Source organism: Micropterus dolomieu, linkage group LG17 (assembly GCF_021292245.1).
Source record: "Micropterus dolomieu isolate WLL.071019.BEF.003 ecotype Adirondacks linkage group LG17, ASM2129224v1, whole genome shotgun sequence".
Lineage (NCBI taxonomy): Eukaryota > Metazoa > Chordata > Actinopteri > Centrarchiformes > Centrarchidae > Micropterus > Micropterus dolomieu.
The window spans coordinates 36,536,930-36,548,415 of NC_060166.1; the positions used below are offsets into that span (position 1 = coordinate 36,536,930).

The 11,486-nt window shown below is 47.6% G+C and overlaps 3 protein-coding genes and 1 non-coding gene across 4 annotated transcripts in view; 1 reads left to right on the top strand and 3 right to left on the bottom strand.

Moving 5' to 3' along the window:
- The window catches only part of atg16l1 (ATG16 autophagy related 16-like 1 (S. cerevisiae)), an 18,862-nt gene extending 13,452 nt beyond the window's left edge, over positions 1-5,410 (bottom strand). Inside the window, exons 1-7 of the mRNA XM_046073507.1 lie at positions 5,237-5,410; positions 2,788-2,899; positions 2,594-2,687; positions 2,382-2,487; positions 1,056-1,129; positions 913-982; positions 87-268 (exon numbers count right to left, since the gene is read on the bottom strand). Of these exons, the coding sequence (XP_045929463.1) occupies positions 87-268; positions 913-982; positions 1,056-1,129; positions 2,382-2,487; positions 2,594-2,687; positions 2,788-2,893 (632 nt within the window). The 5' untranslated portion in view covers positions 2,894-2,899; positions 5,237-5,410. The remainder of the gene's footprint in view (positions 1-86; positions 269-912; positions 983-1,055; positions 1,130-2,381; positions 2,488-2,593; positions 2,688-2,787; positions 2,900-5,236) is intronic.
- LOC123986696 lies at positions 439-715 on the bottom strand. Its single transcript, XR_006828955.1, has one exon. It is a non-coding gene; the product is annotated as a small Cajal body-specific RNA 6 (non-coding RNA).
- A 1,475-nt stretch (positions 5,411-6,885) lies between the features above and the next one.
- LOC123986143 (protein phosphatase 1 regulatory subunit 14A-like) overlaps positions 6,886-11,486 on the top strand; it is a 25,059-nt gene continuing 20,458 nt past the window's right edge. The window contains exon 1 of the mRNA XM_046074249.1: positions 6,886-7,106. The gene's annotated coding sequence lies outside the window, so the exon portion shown is untranslated. The remainder of the gene's footprint in view (positions 7,107-11,486) is intronic.
- The window catches only part of spint2 (serine peptidase inhibitor, Kunitz type, 2), a 7,613-nt gene continuing 4,131 nt past the window's right edge, over positions 8,005-11,486 (bottom strand). Inside the window, exons 4-11 of the mRNA XM_046072854.1 lie at positions 11,415-11,471; positions 11,014-11,037; positions 10,150-10,311; positions 9,897-9,956; positions 9,603-9,770; positions 9,300-9,344; positions 8,925-9,033; positions 8,005-8,835 (exon numbers count right to left, since the gene is read on the bottom strand). Coding sequence (XP_045928810.1) covers positions 8,745-8,835; positions 8,925-9,033; positions 9,300-9,344; positions 9,603-9,770; positions 9,897-9,956; positions 10,150-10,311; positions 11,014-11,037; positions 11,415-11,471 — 716 coding nt within the window. The 3' untranslated portion in view covers positions 8,005-8,744. The remainder of the gene's footprint in view (positions 8,836-8,924; positions 9,034-9,299; positions 9,345-9,602; positions 9,771-9,896; positions 9,957-10,149; positions 10,312-11,013; positions 11,038-11,414; positions 11,472-11,486) is intronic.

Here is an 11,486-nt window from a genome sequence, read left to right on the forward strand (position 1 = left end):
AGTCAATCAGAACGAGTCAGAGAGAACCTGTCAGCCAGAGAGAACCGGGAACGGTCAGGACCAGTCGGGATCAGGACCAGGCTTACCTGCAGTCCTTCTCGTTCTCTGCGTTCAGCTTGTTGGCCTCCTGAGCCTTCTCGGCCATCCAGCGGGACACCAGCTCCTGGTTGTCTTCCGTGGTTTTCCTCAGTTTCTCCTCCAGAGCAGAGAAGGTGATCTGCAGGGCGTCGTACTCGTCCTTCAGGGTCTGGTTCGCCTTCTCCAGGTCCTGCAGAGACACAGGAAGTTCCACACATCAGCTAGAACCTCCATTAAACTCCAACAGAACACAGCTGCACCATGTACACAGCCAACAGCTGAATGTCCTACAGAGGCCACCGTACAGCAGACTAACCCTCTGTCAGCTTTAAATAGATTTCACTTCCTGTCTGTTCAGAAGGTCTCAGCTTGAAAACTGGAAATCAGCTCCCTCCTCCTCCTCAGCCTGACGCTCCGTGCTGATTGGTTCTGTTGGATGTCAATCATCATCACTGTGAGCCTGTAGGAGCTCTGTACAGACTCACTCTGTGATGTCACATCCTGTCTGTCAGCAGCTGCTGGGACCACCAATGCACCACTGGAGCATGATGGGAGCAGAGAGCAGGGGCTGCTGGGAGCCAGAGGGCAGCAGGAGAGGATTGTGGGTAATCAGACCTTTTACTGCTCATCACTGACCTTCATCACGTCTCTTACAGGCTGAACTTATCTTGGACCGGGTCTCTTACCGGCCCGTCTGCGTGAGGGTTTGTTTCGCCTCTAAGAGCAGATTTTCCTGATATAAGCGTTCTGTAGAAACAGTACTGACCATCAAATTAAGGACCAGAACACCAGGACCCGTCCAGTCCAGGTGCTGAGATCCAGCTGGCTGCCTACCTGCAGGTAGCTCCTCAGGTCCCGACAGTCCCCCTCCAGGTTGGCAATCTGCTGCTGGTACTCCAGCATCCTGAAAACACAGTACAGCGTGAGTCACCTGCTGCCCCCCCCCGAACCCAGACCACGGTGTGAGGGATACTGACTTGGCCTCGTTGCTCTGGATCTCCTTGTCCTTCTGTTGAATCAGGTTGTTCAGCTCGATCACGCTCTGAGCCAGCTGCAGGACAAACAAACAACCATTCAGCATCATGTTTTCAGGACTTTCCAGGACCTGGAACTCCTTCAGCTCGCTTCCCCCGAGTTGTTCAGACAGGAAGTGTGTTTGTTCTTGGGGAGCGCGCTCTAGCGGTGATCTAAGCGGTGCGCCGTGAGAGGCGATGGTGGAAACGAGGGGGAGGAGTTTGATGTGTTCGTTGAGAGACTCTCTGTCCTAACGTGACAACCGAATCCTCTCCCTCGTCTGAGCCCGTCGCTGGCAGGAAGAAGCGCTTTATGTGGACGCCGCGAGGGAAAACGCTGCTGCTGCACCGCCTCCAGAACTTTCTGTACCTACAGTCATTGTGACCCCAAGATGGCCGCCGCCTTTGTTAGCAGAAGTGTTTCACCATTTCAAACTGGTCACGGCGCCTAAAGGGAAGTGAACTCTGCACCGATTGGTCCATCCACCCTCAGGATGTCACAGGACCAAAGTTACTGATCACGTCAGCACTTTAATCAGGAAACGGTTGAGAAATCTGCTTTCAGTTCAGGAACACAGAACCTCGGGGCTGCTGAAATGTTCTGCCGCCAACTTTAATCAACAGGCGCCGGTTCTTTGGATAAAAGTCAAATCGTCTCAGGTTTAAAGTCTGATCTTTGTTCCTGAGATAAACTTTTCTTCCTGCTCAGAACAAACTCGCCAAACAGCGGATCAATAAACCGACCTGAGGCAGAACATTCAGAACCATCAAACCTGCTTTCTCCCTTTTCCTCAACAAAATACGTATCAGCTGATGCTGATGAATTTAATCCAACATTTATTGAACATTTGTTCATTTGTTATTGAGGAAAATTAATTTGTGATAATCAGTATTGATTTATCTGCCCGCAGTAATGCTAACGTTAGCGTGCTAATTCTACTTTAGGGTAACAGCGATTTATTTAGATCTCTTAGCAGCAGTTTCATTTCTGTGGTTAGTTTTTAAAAAAAGCTCTCATGGTGCTCAGTCTCTAATTAGTTAATGCTGAGAAGTGACTCGTCAATAATCATTCATGCAGATCAACGAGTGTCAACCTTTTTAACCCCCCCCCCGTGATTGGCGAGACGCTCGCTCAGAGATCTGAAAAAAAATTTACTATTAGAATATTTCATGAAGCATCTTCTGAAAGCCACCAAGCCCTCTGATTGGTTCCTGGCAGGAACTAAACTGGTTTTGATCAGGTGCTGATGATAATGACATCACTTCCTGTGTGCGGTGCAGGTGACTGACCTCTCCTCGCTTCTTGTGCAGCTCCGTCAGCTCCTCCTGGTGTTTGATTCTCATCTGAGCCATTTCCTGCTGCAGGGCGTCGCTGCGCCCCGCGTCTGCGCCCGCACTGCAACACCAGACCGGGGGAGGGGGAAAACACATGTCACATGTCAGGACACCCGTCACGCGTCTCAGATTCAGAATGCTGGTTCACCTGCTGATCCAGGACTCACCTGGACTCGTGGCTCCTCTGGACGTCATACTTGTCAGTCTGGTACCTCTCTGAGAGGACGGCCTGCAGGTCGGACTTCTCCAGCAGACGGTTATCTGAGACAAACAGACAGAGCTCATTAAAGCAGAGAATCACGAGGCGGCGCCTCTGTCACGTTTGGCCCCGCCCCCGCCAGTATGGTGCACAGCAACTCACACTGGTGGACGATCTCCTCGAAGGCCTGCCTCTGCACTCGGTCTCTGAGCTTCAGCTGCTCCGAGATGTGTCTCTTCCACGTACACTCCGCCCGCCGCTCCGCCATGACCACCTGACAGCCACACACAAAAACAAACACACGTCAGTACACAAGCTCGCCATCTTCAGACTCTGCCAAATACACGACGACGGCTGTGAATAAGTCTGTGAGGAACTTCCACGTTTTACCGTCTGTGTTTTAAGGCCTTTTCAGACACAGACGCCCGCTATGGGTAGTAACCATGGCAATGGCTTCTGTTGCTTCAACGCCGCTATGTCTGCTTTATAGAGAACAGTAAAATATATCTAGCACAAAGATGGAAGTTTGTTTCTGTGGACACCAGAGAGTGAACGTCAGGGCTGCTGGAGGCCACAGCAGAGCTTTCTGGACCTTTGCATTTTAGGCGGAGCCGGGTATCGTTCAAAACTTCAAAACCACAACGGAGTACTCCAACCGATAAGTTGTGTAAAACGCCACCTGTTGGTAGTACTGATGGTAATATTACTTTTACTGTTGTGTAGGATCCAAGTGACCTACGAAATCAAAATTTAACACCATCGTTGAAAGTAAAACAATAATTTGTTAACGTTCTTAAAACTGAACAAGCCGATATCAGCAGCCGGAGGAGAGGGGCGGGGAAAAATAATCAGCCGGTCGCTGCTGCGCCACAAAAATCACTCAACTGATGGAACGCGTTGCTCAGTGATCAGAGGAGTTAACGGATCCCAGAAGCTGAAACCATCCGAAAGACAAGCTTGTGGTAACAGTGACGAACACGTGCGAGACGCAGCCGCAGGCCATTAAATTCACGCACATAAAGACATAAAACAGCTTCTCTACTTTTGCTTCTCTTTCTTTCCACGCTCGAGTGTTTGACTGCAAACTAAACCATACAGTAATTTCCCCCCCAATCCAGTAACAAGAGTACTGATAGCAGTACTCGTTTGACATTTCAACACGACTGGACACCAGGCTGTTTCAGTCGATACCTCAAAAGGTATCACTAATTATTAGTCTACTTCCTGTCAGCGTTGTACCTCCTGTTCTGTTTTAGCATGATCATTTGACCAAACTCTGGATGTCCCGATCTCTCTTTAACAGTGCACGCTGATTGTTTTGCTGTCCAGCCTCGAACACGTGTGTGCGATTGGTGTTTCTCGCCAGTTTCTGAGGAGGATGCATCAGAGAGACCTTAAATACTCTGTTCAGATCTGCGCCTCCGTCCTAAATGTTTGTATTTTGTAAGGTAACTTTCCTCCCAGATGAACTTAGCGGCCAAACCTGTGACATCACCACACAGGGTTACTCTACAACATTAGCAGGTTTCCTGGGTTTAAACACGACAGCAGCTTCAAATATGGAGACAGATGAGACGACACTTCCAGTATTCACCGCTCCAGCAGCGTTCAATCAGAACGTGGCTCAACTACAATAATAAATAATAACAATAATCTTTGTCGTTTCTGTATTTATTACCTAAGTATTAATCAGTACTACAGTTAAAATGGGGAAAATTGCGTTGCAGGTCGATTTAATGTGTGGCCCCTAAACTTTCTGTCACAGTAAACAAAGCTGGTCTGGAGCCCTGAGGGACCTTTGACACAGCGAGCCGGGCAGATTGGAGACATACTGGTGGAAAATAATCAGAGTCAAAGCAGCTACTGACAACGAACCATGACCTGAATCCATTCAGAGTCCACCGTTCCTGTCATCAAGACTCAGCTGGTCCGAGTCTCTGAGCATAGCTGCTAGTACCGACTGGTCACAGTTTGTTTGTTTTGGGAAACATGAATTTGTGAAACAGGTGAGCAGGGTCATGTGACCTGCAGGAGCTGTTGTAAAGCGTAACTTCACATTTATTAATTTAGCTGACTTACTATTGCATGTCAGAGGTCCCGGGTCTCTCACACTCGCATGTGTCTTCTCCACTGCGCCATCGCCACCCTTTATTATTGTTGTGAATCTCTCAATAACATTACGTCAGCGTGAACTCACGTGACTAACCGCACCTGTACAGACGGTGGCGTAGAACGTTAGTCCAGCCAACAGGATCAGACACATTTCAACATTAGTTTACTGCGAAATAAGGAAATACTCTAATTCTTTAGCCGCCATTAGCTTCTCTGTTAGCATGTGTTGCTAACGGGAACCAACGACACACGGAGGCTAGCAGGCTAACAGCTAACCAGGTCACGTTACGGCCATTAGACATTAAAACATGTTTTAACTACAGCAGACAGAAGCGAAACTGCACGGCGGCGCCTCCCAGACCCGGTTCCTGTGCGGGGTTTACGGCGCGGTTCAGACTGCGGGTCCCGGGACTCCCGTGACTCGACATGTTAGCATGCTAACGTAGCCGCTAGCTGCAGACTTCGCAGCGCTGTAAAAAGCGCGACAGTGAAAACTTACAGCATCTAACTGAGTCCGAGTCTGTGTCCGGGTTCCTCTCACGCCGGGTCGGGAACCTCCGGGCTGCCGATTCAGGGCTTCAGCTGTTAAACGGTCCGGTTTCTCTTCTTAACCGACATCAGCTTCTTCAGCGGCTTCGCTCCAATTCTGCTCCATTTTGGCTCAGACGACGCACTTCCGGGATGGTCGCCGGAAAATGACGTCGTTTTTATAGAGGAGCCGTGATTATTATTATTTATTTATTTATTATTTATTTTTTGTCACAACTTTATTAAGAATTCCCAACAGAACAAGAGTGGCTGTTGAAGGAAGAATAAATCTTTTCCATTCAGGAGTAAACTGGTGATGAAAGTCTTTCAGCTCTTTAACAGCTCATTTTACAGGGATTACGTCATTTCACGCAGGTACCGTAGTGAGTCAGCAGGGGGCGCTCATGGGCTCATCTTCCTATAACATTAAACTTTTAAATTAAAGATATGTTTCACGTGTTCACTTATATCAATAGGTCTCTTAATACATTTACATTTCCTCACGTGGCAGACGCTTTTATCCAAAGTCAACAACATTCAAGCATCAATAAAGACTCAGTAAGAGAGTCAGAGAGGAGTTTCTAGTTTTTTTAAATGTATTTTAATGGCTCATTTAGTGATGCACTCTACTTGCATAAAATTCTCAAGAACGCAGGAATGAAGGTCTCTAAAGACCCAGACACCCGACAAACTCTTTGACTGGAGAGAGACCAGGGGACGTCTCCCTCGTCCGGGACCATCCGGGACCTGGTGCGTCTCTGCCACGTGTCCATAAGCAATTTAAAAGCAACAGTGGTGAAAATGTTCACACCGAGACGAAGCATCCTGCAGTATTTTAAGAGGACAGAGGTCACAGGAGAATAAGAAAGTGACGAGGATGAGCTTGTAAGTTGTATTATAGCTACTGGACATAGTATATTTGCTAGATGTGAGATGAAGTGACCAGAACAGGGAGAGTCGGGGCCAGGTGAGACACAGGAAATACCACAGACAGCTCACACACATCAGGATAACTGAATACAATTGTACTGTGGCTAGCTCCATTAACCAGCAGCTGTTCCATGGTTTTTATGGTAATTGTTCTATATCATACTCTGTCTCTCTGACTGCATCTGAGTCTTCATAATCTCCCCTCCTCAGTCTGTTCTCCATCTCCTGTCACAGCAAACCTCTTTCAGCTGCATTAATAAGTTCAAAGTCGCTCCTACGCCCCTGGTACAATCAATACAAGAGAGTTGTAAGGAGATAGAAGAAGAAGGGTAACCCTACCAGCGCACCCGCCACAGTACCGGTGACGTTCCCGTACCGGAAGTTTAGCTTTTAATGTTGATCAAACGGTTCCCCCCATCCATTTCACTTTCTACAAGTAACTGCAGATTCCTTTTGTGGAAATGTAGGCACCCGTGTTTTTGGACACTTGGTCTTTTATTGATCGGGTTTAAACCTTAAAAGGTTTAGTAAGCAATTGTAATCCAAAACACTTAAATTCAGTGAATAACTCCTTGTGGTTCGCTAACGCTCTCTTTTGTGTGTGCTCTGAAAAAAGTCGGGTCTTAGATCTGTAAATACAACATTGTTCCAGCCAATCAGCAGCAGGTGGCGGTAGCGCTCGTGCATGGGAGCAGTGGGAGAGAGAGTTCTATACACCGGCAGATTCGAACATGCTGGACTCATTACGGGACTCTAGACTCTGTCCAGAAGGAGAGAAACTTCAGAGTGCAAAAAGAAGTTCTGTGACCCGGGTTGGTTAGACCGGAGTGAACATCGGCGAGGCGTTTCACACTCCAGGAGGAAGGAATGAAAACCGACAAGGAGGTCGTTGCTCCGCGTCTGCGCGACAGGTAAATAACGTTAGCTTTGCTGCTAACGATGGGTCAGCAGTGTCCGTTTGTTGTCACGTTTGTGATCCCAGCTGGTTAGCTTTGTTAGCTTGTTAGCAGTCACCGAGCTAAGCGTAGTAGCATTACTAGCTGTGTGTTTGTCCTCTCTGGCGTTATATGATAGTGTTTGTCTGGCCACAAAGACCCAAAAATACAAGTTTTGCTGGGACTGTGGGATTAAGCTAATACGAAATGCTACGTTAGGTAGCATCACGTTACCTTCCTGGTTAGCTCTGCATCCGATACGGACGTGTCGTCCTCTCGTATTTTTGTAAAAACTATTTTAAATTTCTCTGCTGTGTCTGAGCTCGCATGATGTCCATTTGATGGTGTTTGTTTACCGCCTCTGTTTACGTTACTCGCTGTTAATCCTACAATTTTGGAAAGGATGTGTGAATATTGACAGGCTTATTGTTCAGATTCTGCCATGTAGTACTGGTCGCCACGGCAATGTGCGACCATGACTTTGGAGGGGCGGAGCTTCTGATGGAGCGCTGAAGGGAGCGGTGTGTTTCCTTAGTAGTTGAGTTCAAACATCAAGAAATCGCTTCCTGTCCCTTTAACAAGTCACTGAGCCAGTTATAATAGAGTCCTTGAAGTTTCTTTTTCTAAAAATCAAACTTCCTGCCAGCTTTTTCTGTGGTCGGGACGTTTTTTGCCGCTCGCAGCGGTCTCGTCCTTGTGGCTGAACATTTTCTTATTTTTGTCCTGAAAGTCGGGTCTTTATTCTTACTCAACTGCAACTTTATGATTCTGAAGTCCACCAGGGACGACTGCTGCCCCCCCGTGAAGTGTTTATGGTTCATTCTACTTTAAAAGTTAAACCAAAAAAAAAAAAAAAAAAAAAAGACACTCTTGATTACACAATAGAATTGTTTAATTCATGAAATATAAAAAGTGAAGTCAGATCACCACCAGAGGTCAAAGTGATCATATCACACACAGTAACGATTAAAGACAGCAGCAAATCTTCCTTCTGTAGAAATTAAAGTTCTACTTAATAAATGAATTCAAAAGTTAGTGATTAAATTCATCATATTTAGTAACTTATAATTGAATCAATGCTAACACTTAAACACTGAGGAAAATAAAAGCAGAAACTACAGAGTTATATATTAATAATAAAAAGGTTCAAGATCAGACGCATGTTCTGCTCCGCGACCATGTTTCACTAATCGGAAGACATCTTAAAAAAGGAACACTTCAGTGAAATCCTCTCAGACTCACGGCGATACTACGGCCAGCAGCTAGTTAGCTTAGCATAAAGACGGGAAAACCGCTAGCCTGGCTGGCCAAAGGGAAAGCTCTCTGATTAACACGTTATATCTGTTCCAGAAAGAAAATAAAAGTTTGACAGGTGTTTAACAGTTTGTTAGCTCTCCTAACACAGATCACACGGTGAGAGATCCACCTCAGAACTGAATCCACACGTTCTTCCTGAGATCAGACACAGCCTCCTCTGAAGTCGGGAACTTGGTTTTTTTTTTTTTGACTGGACCAAATCACAGGAAGAACATCTTTAAAATCAGTTCTGAGGGGGAGCATCTCTTAAAACAAACCCCGACCCTCAGTGACCCCGGGTGAATCCAGGCGCGCCCCTCAGATTTTGTCCGGTTTGGGGCTCTCGGGGACGGTCAGGGACTCCATGGAGGAGTGCTCATCTGGTTCTGGCAGCAGCTCCTCCTTATCACTGCAGGGGAAACAGACACCATCATTACAGCTGCAGATACAGCCACGGGGGGGCGCCGCTGTGACCTCCTGTGCGTTCACATCTGTTACCTGATGTAAGACGGACGGCGGGACAGACTGTGACGCCTCAGCGTGATGATGATGAGCGCCGCCAGCAGCAGAGCAGAGACGGCTGCCAGAGTGACGAAGAGGAAGACGGCTGGAGCAGAGAGGAGATGAAGGTCAGACAGATCACAGTGAGGGTTCTTCTTCACATCATGTTTTAAACTCTGCACCTTTAATGCGAGACAGTTTCCTCTTTGCAAACAAGCAGTGAAACATTTTCAGCGTTTACGGACCAGACAGAATCTCCTCAGGTGACTTATTGCACCACCAGGTGAAATCTCTAATGTTCAGACCATTCAGAAGTGTGAATCCTTCACCTCTAAATCCACAATAATTCATCAGCCCGGAGGTGAAACTGACCTGCAGTCCAGCGGTTACGACCTCTGCCGTGACCTTCAACCCAACCTGGACAGAGAACAGACAGTTTGTGAACATGACTGTCCCATAAAATGTACAACCAACATCCGTAGAACACGTGCACATATTCTGTAGAACGCGCACGCGCTCTTGTACAACACGTGCACATATTCTGTAGAACGCGCACGCGCTCTTGTAGAACAAACCAACTCCAAAGACTGGTTGTGTGACACTGTTCACTCTGGGAGCTGCCCAGTCTGTTAGTGAGGTGTGGTGCACTCTGGGACACATGGCGAGTTTCTTTACCGTTTCCGCTACAGCGGGTCATACACTCCTCCACGGTGCCGTAGCGGTTCTGGTTGCCGTGACAACCCCCATAGGTGAATGACTGACAGGTTTCGGTTTTGGGGTCGTAGTAGAACATGAGGAAGGCGGCGCGGCAGGGCCCGGGGTCAGGGGTCGCCATGCAGCGAGCTACAGAGAGACAGCAGTCATTTACAGAGTCTCAGCTACAGGAAGCTCTGATGTCACAGCATGAAGCTTCCTGTAGCGCCACCTTCAGGACAAACTCCACCTGTTCACCACAGTTTCATGCTGTACCTTTGTGTTCTGCAGCAACGTCATCGCTGGAGGCTTTCTTGGACGAGCGAAGCACAGTGACTGCAGGAGGAGAGAGAGAGCGAGCTTTAACACGGGCACACAGGCACAGAAAGGCGAGCCGCTGACCTGAGCGCGTGCAGGCGAGCCGCTGACCTGAGCGCGTGCAGGCGAGCCGCTGACCTGCGCGCGTGCAGGCGAGCCGCTGACCTGAGCGCGTGCAGGCGAGCCGCTGACCTGCACAGGTCTTACTCACCTGTACATGCAGCGATGCAACTCTCCTTGCTCATGTGGTTGTTCTTGTTTCCTCTGCAGCCTCCGTAGATGAATGGTTGACAGCTACCCGTCTCACTGTTGTAGTACCAGCGTGGAAACGCTGCCTTGCAGGGACCCACATCAGGCTCCGCCCCACAGTACTCTGATTGGACAACAACACGCAGCTTAAGTTATATTTATGTCATATTCTTTATCTTACACCAAACTAACCTTTATTAAACTATGTGTCGAGGACAAAACTCCAAAATAATAATAAATGTTTTCCGTTTATTCATTTGTCAGATGAAGAGTTTGGTCTGATCGGAGCGGATCACCAGCGAGTAAATCTTTAGGTCAGAGTGAGCCAGAGAAAAGACTCGACTTGGAAAGTTTAACAGAGAGCTGACAGGATCAGATTCCAGGACGTAAACTGCTGAGTTTATAGATGGTTGTATTAATAATCAGTTCAGACGGCTGTGGAGCAGATTGCCCGGTAATCTGAGGGTCGATCAGAGCACTGCCTCACCATGAAGCGGCGCTCCTGATGAGCAACTGGCGTGCTGCCATCAGCGTGGATGTGACACGTGTTGTTCAGCACGCCGAGTGGCCGACAGATATCTAATAATCATAGTTATCGTTCATCCTGACTGACGGCGAGGCTTCAGGAACAGAGAGAGCAGGTAAAAAAATAAACCGGTGCTCTTTATTCTCTCTCGTGTTCGTGTGTTCGCTCACGGAAACCCGGAATAACTGGAGAAGGTTCATCACCAGTTCAGTCAGCCGCTGGAATGAACTGCCCTGAAAACAGAACCTAAATCAGATTTCAACTGTCTCCTGTTAAAGAGAGAGAAGAGGACCAACGTACCTGCGAAGTCTTCTGCTGACTTTTCTGTAGGAGAGAAGAAGAAGAAGTTACAGAGTTACTCACATGTTGACTGTCGAGGACACGACACAGAGCTACATTTACTTCCCCAAACCACTGAGACTCTGAACCGTGTCCCGAGAGGAAACCCGAGCCCGAGTGACTGAGCTGCCATCACATCATCACATTTAGAAGCCAATTATGTAGGTGTGATTATTATGATAACTCGTTATTCTGCAGACTATTTTCTCATCGTTTAGTCAGTGAAAAGTTCTGTTTCCTAAAGTCCAAAGTGAGTCTTCAAAGTCCAGAACCAGAGAATCAGAAACACCAAAGAAAGCAGAGCCTCATTTGTTCTTTGCTCATCGACTACTCAGGTGTAGGTGTGTCCAGGTGTGTGTTACCTGACTCTGTATCAGCTGGTTCAGACTCAACTGGTCCTTCAGATTCCTGGGACACCTCTGGACAGACAGAGA